Source organism: Oncorhynchus masou, chromosome 10 (genome assembly GCF_036934945.1).
Source record: "Oncorhynchus masou masou isolate Uvic2021 chromosome 10, UVic_Omas_1.1, whole genome shotgun sequence".
In the NCBI taxonomy this organism is placed as follows: domain Eukaryota; kingdom Metazoa; phylum Chordata; class Actinopteri; order Salmoniformes; family Salmonidae; genus Oncorhynchus; species Oncorhynchus masou.
The window spans coordinates 24,153,594-24,167,910 of NC_088221.1; the positions used below are offsets into that span (position 1 = coordinate 24,153,594).

The 14,317-nt window shown below is 44.7% G+C and overlaps 1 protein-coding gene across 3 annotated transcripts in view; it reads right to left on the bottom strand.

Moving 5' to 3' along the window:
* Positions 1-11,654, bottom strand: part of LOC135547378 (target of Nesh-SH3) — a 45,851-nt gene extending 34,197 nt beyond the window's left edge. For all 3 annotated transcript variants that reach the window (XM_064976358.1, XM_064976357.1, XM_064976356.1), the window contains exons 1-6: positions 11,075-11,654; positions 3,025-3,204; positions 2,314-2,382; positions 2,051-2,183; positions 1,085-1,266; positions 829-878 (exon numbers count right to left, since the gene is read on the bottom strand). In XM_064976358.1, coding sequence (XP_064832430.1) covers positions 829-878; positions 1,085-1,266; positions 2,051-2,183; positions 2,314-2,382; positions 3,025-3,204; positions 11,075-11,168 — 708 coding nt within the window. In that variant the 5' untranslated portion in view covers positions 11,169-11,654. The remainder of the gene's footprint in view (positions 1-828; positions 879-1,084; positions 1,267-2,050; positions 2,184-2,313; positions 2,383-3,024; positions 3,205-11,074) is intronic.
* Positions 11,655-14,317: the final 2,663 nt, after the last annotated feature.

The following is a 14,317-nucleotide window of genomic DNA, read 5'->3' on the forward strand; positions in this document are numbered from 1 at the left end:
CACTAGAGCACATTACACACAAGAGCACATTACATACTAGAGCACATTACATACTAGCACACACTACACACTAGAGCACATTACACCCTAGAGCACATTACATACAAGCACACACTACACACTAGAGCTCATTACATACTAGAGCACATTACATACTAGAGCACACTACACACTAGAGCACACTACACACTCGAGCACATTACATACTAGAGCACACTACATAATCACTAGACCACAACACATAAACTAGCACACCACATACTAGCTCATTGCATACTAGAGCACAGTACACACTAGAGCACATTACATACTAGAGCACACTACACACTAGAGCATATTACATACTAGAGCACATTGCATACTAGAGCACATTACATACTAAAACACTACACATTAGAGCACAGTGCACACTAGAGCACATTTCACACTAGAGCACACTACACACTAGAGCTCATTACATACTAGAGCACATTAGAGCACACTATACACTAGAGCACACTACACACTAAAGCACATTACACACTAGAGCACAGTACACACTAGAGCACACTACACACTAGAGCGCACTACATACTAGAGCACACTACACACTAGAGCACACTACACACTAAAACACTACACACTAGAGCACATTACATATTTGAGCACACCACACAAATTACATACTAGAGCACATTACATACTAGAGTACACTACGCACTAGAGTACACTACGCACTAGATCACACTACATACTAAAACACTACATACTAGAGCACACTACATAATGACTAGAGCACACTACATAATCACTAGAGGGCAGTAAAAGAGCAATGTGTGCAGTACTTACCACAGGCTTCAGAGGTGCCCTTGGTTTGTAGGGTTTCTGCATGGCCTTCCCTGGAAAACACAACACAATACTAATGAATAACTGGAACTAATAGAATATATGTTACTAGTATTGGACCATAAGGAATATACAGTAAATATAAAACATGTGATCTGTGTGAGATGCTGACAGAGTCAGTGCTGCATCAATTTGGGGCATTTAAAGGGGGAATGATTTGAACTATGGAAGGAAAGAGGGGAAGGGTTTAGGTACGTACCGCTCATGTTGGTGTTGTGGATGACGGGCTTGCTCCATACTCCGCTGCGTTCCTTGTTGTTGGGTCGGACACCAAACTCATAGGCCGTGTTGGGCTTAAGGCTGTCAATGACCGTGTTGCTTGCGGGGCACGTCTGGTAGGTCCACTTCCGGTTCCTCTCACGGTAGCGCACCGTGTAGTTCCTGCGTCAACCCAGATAGAACACAACATTGTTCATTATCACACATTTTCATCAGCAGTATTAGAACATTGTGTATGCTGTAGTGACAAGTGTCAACAAACATAGAATGGAATAGAAATGTCAGAAATGGTGTGGTAACATGGATAATAAAGCATTATGATGGCACAGTTTCCTAGGTTTGATTTGTAAGTTATAACAATGGCTTGTTATAAAACTGTGGGAGTCTGTCCACCATTTTGTGTCAGTGACTGCCATGAAAGCAAAGCTATAAGTTCTGGTATCCTGGTTGAGAAGTGTTGTGCAGGCCAGGAGCACAGGGGCAGTGACAGCCATAACTGACATTAGAGAGTTTAAAAAGCCAGCAGGGACTGGGAGCAGAGTGGGGTGAGGTCAAGCTTTCCGATGTCTTTTCCAGGGGAAGTTTAGAGAAGTAGAGAAGAATGTGTCAATGAGTTGATGTGTAGGATGAGGATCACTCCAACCACTACTAAACACCTGTGCCCTGGCCCACTGCCTTCCACCTCCACTCAGTAACCAGAAAGACTGGCAGACGATGTGTTGCAGGTCGACCACATGTTTAAAGCTGTCTGTTGTATATAATATGAGGGTGAGTTTGAGTGAAATACAGCTTTGTTTTTCTGAAGCTGTGAAAATAATCTTCTTACTATGGTGTCAGATGATGACGAACTAGCACCGGAACCCCTGTAGGTAGGTTGGGATGTGGGCTGTGTACCTGTACTGGCTCACTCTGCTGAGCGTGCATGTGTGTGCATGCGCTAACTCACCCGTCCTCCAGGCAGTCGTTCATGATGTTTCCCTCGTAGGGCGTCTTGAGGAGGGTTCCCCAGGACAGCAGCACGGAGGTGGGGGTCACGGACCCAATCACCAGGTGGAGGGGCTTCTCCAGGTTCACGTTACCTGGGGAGTCACAGAGGTCAGTTCAAAGGTAAACCTCGTCAGATTGAAAGGAATGGGCATAAATGAGAAAAGAGTCAATCATTTATCACATTATTACTGGTAACACTTGGAGTTGGTGCATGTGTGGTACCTGTGCACTGTTTCTTCACATCATTGACTGGGATGGGCTGGACAGCAATCAGGTACTTGGGCTCGGCATCTGGAATAGAGTCAGGGAATAGCCTTGATCACAGAAGATTGTTCATTATTGTCTCTGAATTTGATCGTGTTTCAGGAGGCCCTCAATGGGGTTGAGTTTGGACGTTCTCAAATGTGACCTGACCAAACATTCCAGAAATGAATAGGACAGGCTGTCTTTGACATTTCACTGAGAGTGAGGTGTGTGTGTGTGTGTGCATCTACATTTGTGTGTAACACAGGAGGTTTGCTGGCACCTTCATTTGAGAGGATGGGCTCGTGGTAATGGCTGGAGTGGAATAGGTGGAATGGTATCAAATGCATTCCATTTCCTCTGTTCCAGCCATTATTCCGAGCCGTCCTCCCCTCAGCAGTCTCCACTGGTGTGTAGGAGTGTGTGTTTTGGAGGGGTGTTGGAGTCTGCACAGATGTGTTCTCTGTCGGTGATGACATTAATCAAACCATGACTAAACCGTCAACGTAACACAAATACTGTCTGTGTGCGAGTCCACTCTATAGTTGCTGGTCTGTAAGCCTCAAAGGCTCAAATCTTTGTATTCCTTTGGAAAACCTACATGGCATCATTCACATTTCGATTATAGTGTCACTGCTATGGGGAATGATCATGCAATCATACATAACACACAAAACACACACGCCTCACCGATCTCTGTCTCGTAGGGCAGTCCGTTCTCTGGGAGTTGGATAAACTGTTTAGAGAACATGCTGCTGCCGTAGCCCAGGATGTAGCCCTCCAGCTTGGTGTCAGCGTTGGGACGTACAAACTTCATCACGATGGTGTCGCCTGTAGCGTTGATCCTCACCTTCATGTTCTGACGTCTCACTGTGGGAGAGGAGAGTGTTCAGTAAGGTCGGAATGGAGGGCACACACACACATTGGGCACAATGAATGCCTTTCCTCTTTCTCTACACACACAGACAGAGGCTGCTTTGAATTGGAACAATAATAGTCTCAAGACTGGTTTTGTTTACATAGACAACAGAAACAAATCAATCAATTTGTATTAGTCACATGCGCCGAATACAACAGGTGTAGACCTTACAGTGAAATGCTTACTTAAAGCCCCGAAGCAACAATGCAGTTAAAAAATATGAATAAGAATAAGAAATAAAAGGAACAAGTAATTAAAGAGCAGCAGTAAAATAACAATAGCGAGACTATATACAGGGGGTACCGGTACAGAGTCAATGTGCGGGGACACCAGTTAGTTGAGGAAATATGTACTTGTAGGTAGAGTTATTAAAGTGACTAGGCATAGATAATAACAGAGAGTAGCAGCAGTGTAAAATAGGGGGGGGGCAATGCTAATAGTCTGGGTAGCCATTTGATTTGATGTTCAGGAGTCTCATTGCTTGGGGGTAGAAGCTGTTTAGAAGCCTCTTGGACCTAGACTTGGAACTCCGGTAGCAGAGAGAACAGTCTATGACTAGGGTGGGTGGTCTTTGACAATTTTTAGGGCCTTCTTCTGACACCGTCTGGTATAGAGGTCCTGGATAGCAGGAAGCTTGGCCCCAGTGATGTACTACCCACTGTAGTGCCTTGCAATCGGAGGCCGAGCAATTGCTATACCAGGCAGTGATGCAACCAGTCAAGATGCTCTCGATGGTGCAGCTGTAGAACCTTTTGAGGATCTGAGGACCACTGTCTTGGTGTGCTTGGACCATCTTAGTTTGTTGGTGATGTGGACAACAAGGAGCTTGGAGCTCTCAACCTGCTCCACTACAGCCCCGTTGGTGGGGGCGTGCTCGGTCCTCCTTATCGTGTAGTCCACGATCATCATCTTTGTCTTGATCACATTGAGGGAGAAGTTGTTGTTCTGGCACCACATGGGCAGGTCTCTGACCTCTTCCCTATAGGCTGTCTCGTCATTGTTGGTGATCAGGCCCACCACTGTTGTGTCATCGGCAAACTTAATGACGGTGTTGATGGTAATGATGGAGTCGTGTCCGGCTGTGCAGTCATGAGTGAACAGGGAGTACAGGAGGGGACTGAGCACGCACTCCTGAGGGGCCTCTTTGTTGAGGATCAGCATGGCGGATGTGTTGTTACCTACCCTTACCACCTGGGGCGGCCCGTCAGGAAGTCCAGAATCCAGTTGCAGAGGGAGGTGTTTAGTCCCAGGGTCTTTTGCTTAGTGATGAGCTTTGAGGGCACTATGGTGTTGAAAGCTGAGCTGTAGTAAATTAATTGCATTCTCACATAGGTGTTCCTTTTGTCCATGTGGGAAAGGGCAGTGTGGAGTGCAATAGAGATAGCATCATCTGTGGATCTGTTAGGGTGGTATGCAAATTGGAGTGGGGGGGTCTAGGGCTTCAGGGATAATAGTGTTGATGTGAGCCGTGACCAGCCTTTCAAAGCACTTCATGGCTACAGACTTGAGTACTACGGGTCAGTAGTCATTTATGCAGGTTACCTTAGTGTTCTTGAGCACAGGGACTATGGTGGTCTGCTTTAAACAAGTTGGTATTACAGACTTGGACAGGGAGAGGTTGAAAATGTCAGTGAAGACACTTGTCAATTGGTCAGCTCATCCTTGCAGTACATGTCCTGGTAATTCGAATGTTGACCTGTTTAAATGTCTTACTCATATTGGCTGCGGAGAGCTTGATCACAGAGTCGTCCGGAACAGCTGGTGCTCTCATGCATGTTTCAGTGTTATTTGCCTCGAAGAGATCATAGAAGTAGTTTAGCTCAAAGCTAATTAAGCTAATTAACAAACAGAGGGATTGTGTTTATAATACCGCCCTAATGTGTTTAACGATACAACTCAGTAATCGATTGCGCGCGCACACACACACACACACACACACACACACACACACACACACACACACACACACACACACACACACACACACACACACACACACACACACACAGACAGTCTGCTGCCAAATATGTTGACATATCCTTCCAAAATCAACAGCGTTTGAACCCCCAAGACCACATGCCCTACCCAAGGAGCTCAGAGAAACAGTTTACACAGGGACAGAAACCATAGAGAGACGAAGACTCAAACTGGACTACAGAGAAAAGTGCAGTGTAGAGGCAGAAAACTGGTTTCATTGGTGTTTACTGGTAGTGTAAACAGTAGGGTGAGAGACCTTTGGCCAGGACTGTGTTTGGTATGAGAGTTTAGGGAAGGATTAAAGTGTCTGCCTCGTTAACACGTGAAGATAAACACAAAAACAGAGAGAAGTAAAGCAAAGGTGTATGAGAGATACACAGTAAGTGGTCTGAGAGCAGAATTCTCAGACATTTTACCTCACTGTACAGCATGTGCATTCAGTGAACTGCAGTGAGATATCTAGGGGAAAACTAAAGAGTAAAATGCAAATTGTGGAACGTGCTTTTGAAAAATAAATGTGCACATACTGCCAGCGGACGCCAGAGACAAAGAGGTTGGGGAGAAATGAGGGGAAACCATGCTTTGATAAATAGCCTCAGTCTTTGCCAACTGTGTGTTTCCTATCAAGACTGCATTTGTTTTGTTTCTCCCTCTATATTTCCAATGAAACAATGGGGGATTGGCTCAAGCTCTGGCTCCAATGAGAGGGCTTTCCAGTGTATGAAACATCAGGAAATTTCTGGCTGCGTTTCTCCAACTCCAAAACAAGCAAACATTGGCTCAGTCCCCTAAAAACCTGGTCCAAATCCCAACAGTTTGGCCATTCTACAACAGGGACTTATCTGTATTTCCAGTCTAACATGACTGGAAGTTTATAAATAGACAGTATCATAACCCCAATCATCAATCTACATCAAAGGGAAACTGTTCACAACCAAGCCACCAGAATAGATAACAAGAAATTGGAATATTAGCCAACCATAACATAGATATCTAAGGGAAGAAGAAGATTTTGGTATCGTCTTGGATACGAGGCAGAGATGATTAGGAATGACAGATGAAATCTCCAACAACACAGAATGTTCAAACTGACCAAAGCTTTGTCATGGTTACAACTGACCTAGAGCTTGACGACCAAATTAAAATCCAGAACCACCTGATCATCACCTCCGGCATTGTGCGTGCACGCACACACGCACACACACCCCTAGGGCTGTACTGAGGGCAGAAGCCAGCACACCTCTAGTTAGCCTGTTATTTGTAAAGAATAAATACTTCCGCTAAATGCCATGTATCAACTGACTCTATGACCTTGCACTGATGAACCACAAAGACAAGGGATACCTCTGACAACCAAGGCCCATAATTGAATTACTAAGCGTTTGCACCGGGTGAGAAGTTTGCACCTATAGCAACAACATATTACTAACATGTGCTACCATATTAATTAAATGTAAATGAAGATGTTGTGCATCTGTTGTGATAAGGACACAGTGTGTACAGTGTACTTCATGTTGTCTAGGACACACTATGTTCCAGATCTCAGCAGCAATGCTGATTGTTTTATTATGAAATGGATATATAAATCACAAGGCCTTTCATAAATGTCAACTGGATGTTATTAGAAGGTGATAACCAATGCACATTTTCCAAATAGCTGCAGGGTTTGTCTGAGTGGTTGCTAAGAGGGAGGATCAGTGAGATGTTTTGTTTTTATTGAGGTGAACTCTGCCCGTCACCATGTCATAAGGTTTGCTACAGCAGCTTTATCCATTATCACACTTCATGAAAATATCAGAGAAAAGCACCTGCTGTACCTAAAGGGGCAATGTTTCGGTAAAAAGCTAAGGGATGGGAATGGAGAAATGCAACCATTCAAAATCATAGAGCTATGGATGCAAGGACTGACCATCCATAATATCAAATGTATGTTTGCATTTATTTTGTATACAAACATTGGAGTAAATCAAGTTTACATTTTTGGTTCTGATGGGGTGAGACAGTCGAACTAAGCTCATGAAGCATTTATGAGTTAGATTCTTAAAGAATCTATGGGTATTTATCATTAATTTAAGCACGAACATGGATGTAGCAACTGCAGATTGGCCCTTTTAACTTAAACAATCCTAAACGGAAATCCTGCATTGCTTAAGAGATGCAAGCTCAAATTCATACATGTGAATCACCACAAAAAGTGGACCAAAGGATCAGCCAAACTATGAAAACAGAGCCACTTAAAAGATACAATAAATACTTCCTCTCTGATCCCACTATTCCTCTTGGGCTGGATTGCAGAAGCTCCCTTGGACAGGAGACACTGAGCGGAAACATTGACTGGAGGCGACTGGACTTCACGACGGCCATCTTGGCTCATCCCTGGTGATGGATGGTCCTCTTGGAGAGGGAGGAGGTCATTAGGCCTGTCAGAGGGTGAGCTCAGTGCTCTCGCTGCTATGAAAATTCACAAACACCCACTCCGCGGGTTTCTGTGTGTGCGTGTGTGTGCGTGTGTGTGCGTGTGCGTGCGTGCGTGTGTGTGCGTGTGTGTGCGTGTGTGTGTGTGTCTTGCTCTTTTGCACAAACTAGATCCTCTTGGCAGCCTGTTTTTTTGGCCCTCCGTCTTTCAATTTCTCTTCTCTCGTGTCCTATCACTCCTCTATTCATTCCTCTCTTTGAAAGGACATTGAATAATATTATCCCACTGTATGTACATACAGTACATAAAACACACATTCACACACTGCTAGGTCGGTTTTGTGTGCGTGGGGCTTTGTGGCTCTAGTTGATTTTACACAGCTCTGCAGGTGTTTAGTTCTTGTGTTTCCATCCTGGGAATGAGAAGGTGGAGAGGTGCAAAGGGACTTGGCTTCCCACGGCCAGCAAAGACAAGTTTTACGACTCTTGGTAACAGAGTCGGCTTCATTTAATTCAATGAAGTGTAAAAAATCAGAAACAGCTTGAAGTTGGTAAGAAATGACAAGCAGACCTCACCTGTCACAAAATTCCAATGGGGGATGGGGGAGAGGGGATTTGATACTCTATCGTGGGCTCCACACCACTACACCACACCCTCGGCCATAGGCCAGCCCAGCCATGCTCCGGGTTCTCAGGGGGAGCTTGACCTCACAGCCCAGCTGGAGCAAGCCTTCCCTGGGCTAAGGCTCCCACGCTATCCCCTGCACTGGTCCACCTGATCTCATACTATATCTCCAACATATGGTTCAACTACAGTTGTTTTCTTTTCTCTGGTAACAAAACTCAATTTCTCCCTTTCACCAACTCTCCCTCCCTTCATCTCTCCGGCACTCCATTGTTCTCTAATCATCCCTCCATCTTTCTAAACCTCTCTCATCCATCCCTCCATCTCTCAGGCTGTTAGAGCACATACACCCAACATGCACAAAGAAGTGTAAAGCACATCAACAAACTGATCCAGAGTCTGTATTTGAGGTCACTTCAGCCAGAGATAACTTGACGTAACATATTCCAACTAGGGACAGGGAACACATGTCAAAATGAAGAGCCACACCCACCTGACAGACCTCCAAAGCAAACTCACGTTACACTCGTTCATCCAATCTCAATGTTATTGTCTGTAAGCCAACTTCAGCTAACAACACACTGTGGAACTGTCTGGAAGCCAATGTCACAGTTTTTCCACAGTGCTTGCCCTTCTAACCGACTCTCCTCTGTAGTCTCACTCACTTAAAATCAGCTTTATTAGCATCAAAGTTTTCAAAGGGCCCAACTTTAATTTACAGAAAACAGTGTGGCGGCACTGTGGAGACATGGGAAACGGGAGCCAGACTTAAACTAAAACACACTGCGTGTATATATAGTGTGTGTGTGTGTGCACGTGTGTGTGACCCTTGTGTATGCGGCAAAGTGGGTGTGGGTTAATGGGACAGCATGGCAGAGTTTTCCCGTGACTGTTGTGAAAATCCTAACCAGAGTGATCCCTCAAAACAGGGCTGATTCCCATATTAAACAGATTCCATTTTATGGCCCCATGTAAAACATGTTTAAAAATAACTAACTGCTGAGACAGACAGACAGACAGACAGACAGACAGACAGACAGACAGACAGACAGACAGACAGACAGACAGACAGACAGACAGACAGACAGACAGACAGACAGACAGACAGACAGACAGACAGACAGACAGACAGACAGACAGACAGACATAGAAAGAGACCCACAAATAATTTGAAAACAAATTAAATGTAGCTAAACTCCCATAGCTAATGGGTGAAATACCATAGTGTGCCATCACAGCAGCAAGATTTGCAACCAGTGAAGAACAAACACCATTGTAAATATATACATACATATTCATGTTTATTTATTTTCCATTTTGTACTTTAACTATTTGCACATCATTACAACACTGTACAGCCATAATATGACATTTGAAATGCCTAATTTCTTTGTAATGTCTACTGTTCTATCTATTTCACTTGAATTTAAAATCATTCAACTGCAATAAAAACACATTTTCTGTCTCAAAGGTGAGACAAGCACCTGGCACACTTCTGGACAAGGGCCAAACTACCAACAACCCTGACCTGTAACCTGGAAACACTTTCATTAGTGCAAACTGAACACTATTAGAGGCAGCAGAGAGGAAGAGGCAAAGCGAGAGGTTTCACTAACGTCAAAATCTGTCCAAAATAAGCCCAATGTATTTCTATGGGCTTTATATGCAGACCTAAGCTTGTTGGCTGCCTTTCTGCCTTTAGGACAACGACTACCATTGTTAGGACGGAGACATGAGCATCTCGACATTATATACTACATTATATACTACTCTGGCAGCAGTGAACCTCTCTCATCCTCACCTGCCCAAACTCACGTGGCTCATAAAAACAGCACAAGCACAATTTTGGACATGGTCTGTTGTGAAGTGGAACACCTTGCTCCAGGTCAACTAAAGACAGTCCATCCATGTTCAGCATCATGTACAGTAGACCTACAGTAGTGTAGTGTATTTTACATTGTGGCACAATAGGACAAACTTTATGAGGAACTGGGGTGCATGCTTCTAGACATCAGAATCATTGTCCTTCCTGGCAATGTGTGACAAGGCAACGGCCACCTGTGGTTGTCACGGCAACATCTGCAGGACATACCATCCAACATATAATAACAATTGCGTACCATTCATTATGCTGCATAGTATGCAGAGTCCTATACCACAACCACATAGCATGAAAATGAAATCGTCACCTTGGTTTGGACCATGTAATGGAGCAAGCAGTTTCATAGCATTGATGGTTTCAGAGGAAGGATCAGTCACATGCCAGTGTCAGATCCAACACTGCAATAATGTCTAGCAATATTATCTGAACCCATAATCACTACAGGATTCATCGAAGCTGTCTACTACGATTTAACTGTGTCTGATTGTGATAAGATACCAGCCAGCAAATACTGTATAGTTTGGTCCAACAATTCTTCATGAACCTGAGCAGTCACCATCATCAAATGCATTGCAATAATATAATGTGCATGGGTGTCCACATTTAATTCAACTGCATGTCCACATGCATTTCATTCACATTTCATTTATATAATCTGAGGCTAACTTTATTTGCAAAACTCAATAGCCTATAATTTGCGTGACAGAATTCCCATAACAACATATATTCATGGTATGTGATGTAAAGTCAACTCCTGATAAGTGCATATTGTATAACTGCAAGCTCTGCATTGGAGTTCTTCAGTTCTAATTCAAGTCTTCTTCAGTTTATACAAGCCAAGCAATTCCATTAACATTGCATTTCTTTGGAGTTGACTGTAAAGGTTTTACATGGCAATGAAGGTGATACAGATGTCACTTACCTCTGCTTCTCCGAGCCGAGGACGAGCCTGCCAGCGCAATCCCAACGATGAAAAGGAGGAAGAGGAAGACGCGGAAGGTGTGTGAGAGCTGCATGGTGGAAGGTGATCTGCAGCGGTCTCAGGTACAAAGGACTGGCTGGTGGCTCTCACTGGATGCAGTTGACTGAAGACTTAATAATCTCAGTCCAGGACTAAGGTGAGCTACTGGACTACAGTACTGGAGAACCTTCACAGAGTAAATATCAACCAGCCCTGGACTAGTTCACAGACTGAGCCCTGTACATGACTAGAACAGTAGAACTAGAACATTAGAACTAGGATAGTAGAACTAGGATAGTAGAACTAGGATAGTAAAGTAATTATCCTAGTTCTGTGTGAGTTATGCTGACTCTGGTGGCTGGACTACTTCACTGAGCTGGTGGGTCTCAGGACTAGTGCAGCACACTAGACAGGCTCTGGCTGAGGCTGTGTCTGAGGCTGAAGGGCTTGATGCTCTGGGGCTCTGTGCTGTGCTCTGGGATGCAGGGAGACCAGCCTGTAGCATCTATACCTACAGAGGGAGGGGACAGACGGAGGCGGACACACCCCCTTTCTCTTTCACTTGGCATCACACCCACTCTCGCTCTCTCTTCGGTCTCTCTGGCCCTTTCTTTTTCTCTCTTTCGTTTTCTTTCGTGTTCTCTCTCTCTCTCTCTCTCTCATCCCCCCTTTCATTCTTTCTCTTTTTCCATTAGTTTTTTTCTGCAATGGCAGTCTTTTCCATCCCTAAGGCCCTTGCTGATTTTTCATTGTACTTATTCTCTCTTTCTTTCTTTCTTTCTTTCTTTCTTTCTCTCTTTCGCTCCTTCCTTTTTCCTCTCTTTCATTTCCCTCACTCTACCACTCGTTACTGCTCTTTTCATTTAGCCCAAAGTTGTAAGGTGCTTAAAGGTGATGTAAGAGTCTCTTGCAAAAATGGAGGTATGAGGAAAATTAGAAAAGCGGGGTGTCCCACAAGTCTTCTGCTCTCATCCCTATCTCACACAATCTCCATTAATTTCTACTGTACCAATCCCCAAAACACGTCACGAACACGTGCATCTTTGGCGACTACATCCAACACGTGTGGTAACACGCCTACTATGATCATGCACCCAAACATGGCATTATGGCAACATGTACAGTAACCCATCACAAACACGTGCTGGTATACAGTAGTAGGGCAGCATCATAAAAACGCCTTTCAACTGCAGACTCATCCATCAATGTTTACAACCATTGGGCACAGTGTGTGTGCGTGCGTGTGTGCGTGCATGCACATGTGTGTGTGTGAGCGTACGCATGTGACTAAATGCGTGCCTGGGTGTTTATGTCTGGGTCCAGACTGTCAGCAGTCAGTCATCCTGCATGGTTCTGCCAGAACCAGGCCGCTGGAATGCGAAGTGTGTTCATGAATGTGTGATGTGTGTGTTTCTAGGAGCTCCGGCCCTCTGGCACTGAGGTTCAATCCCACATGCCGTCACACGAGACAGGAACGAGGCCTCGGCCAGAGGGGGCAGGGCTATTCAAACAGGAAGTCCCTACACACCGTCATATTCGAGTTCACAGGCTTCATTCACCAATATCCATTTTGACAGATATGTGTTATGGTTAGACAGTCTACTTGCCTTTAAATATTATAATTCAGGGGCTATAAACAAGAAAAACGCATGAATGTCTGGTTCATTTCCTTTAGACATCAAAGACTATGGATTTAGTCAGTTCACAAAATGGCTGTAGTTATAAAAATGTAGGTTTAAATGTAATAATATTTTTGGATAATACTGACCTACTTTCGCTGTCTTTGTCCTGTATAGTAAACCAGCCATAGACAGGTGTGTCAGGGTTCATCTGAGGGCTGAATGTTCCACTACCTGTGACTACCTGTCGCCTCCTTACACCTTTTCCCACCTCCTAACTTTTTCTACCTTTTCCTCCTTCCACCTTTTTCAACCTCCCACCTTTTTCAATCTCCTTCCACCTTTTCCTCCTTCTTCTACCTCCTTTTCCACCTTTTTCATAATTGTTCAACTTTTCCTTATTTTTCTACATTTTCCCAAATTCTTCCACCTACTTCCAGCTCTTTCCACCTTCTCTCACATTTTTCCACATTTTCCTCCTTTCACCTTTTTCCTTCTTTCCCAACCTCCTTCCACCTTTTTTCCACCTTTTTCCTCTTCCTTCCACCTTTTCCACCTCCTTCCACCTCATCCACCTCCACCTCCACCTCCGCCTACCTTCTTCCACCTCCCTCCCATCTCGTCCCTCCATTCTCCCTGCCCCTATAGCTTGAGTGTAATCAGTGTTGAAGACACAGGAAGAGACAGAACAGTGAGTACAGGGGGGCATTGTCTGAGCTCGGCTTACATAACTATGTCTCTGCTGTAAAAGCCATGCCCAAACCTCGGGAGAACTTCAGGGGGACGTCAGAGGAAACTCTCTCTGTACAGCACAATACCACCTCTGTCCCTCTGTACTGGGCACAGAATAGGTGGCCAGAGAAAGAGGGAGGAGGGAGAGAAGATAGAGTGATAAGGGAGGGAGGGGGAGGGAGGGAGGGGGGAGGGAGGGAGGGAGGGAGGGAGGGGAGGGAGGGAGGGAGGGAGGGAGGGAGGGAGGGAGGGCAAAACTGCAGGGGATGGACTAAATACTGTATGTACCAACAAAAATGGCAAAAGTAAAATGCTACGAGACCTCTGAAGTGAGACAGGTGCCTTTGATTTTATTCTGAGAACCAGTTTTAGTCCATTTTTTGTCCGTTTTAGTCTAGTCAATGATCCCCATACTCCGGGAAAGATAAATGATGTATGACAAGATAACTGTTTCCATGACATATCTCATTTCCATTCTTAATACATTTCCTGTGTTCACTGTCTCCAGGCCTTCTCCATGCTGTCCAGATATCCTGTAGTGGAATGTTTCCTGGTTTAATTCAAGATAGCCATCTACCTGTCAGACACTGTCTGGAGCTATCCTTGACCCTGACCTCTAACCCTATGGTGACTGCAGATGATCTGGTATTTGCCGCTCTCCCTCTCCCTTCCTGAAAGGGGAAAATTTGATATTTCAGTGGCTGAGTTCAGAACCATGTAGGTCAGACACGTTGTAGTCGTTCTGCTTTAGTAATCACCGATTGGTCGTTCCCGTCCTCCATTTTATAGCCTTTCACCACCTCATCAGGCCCACCTGCCAACCAGAGCCACGCAGCCGGAAAACTTCACTCAC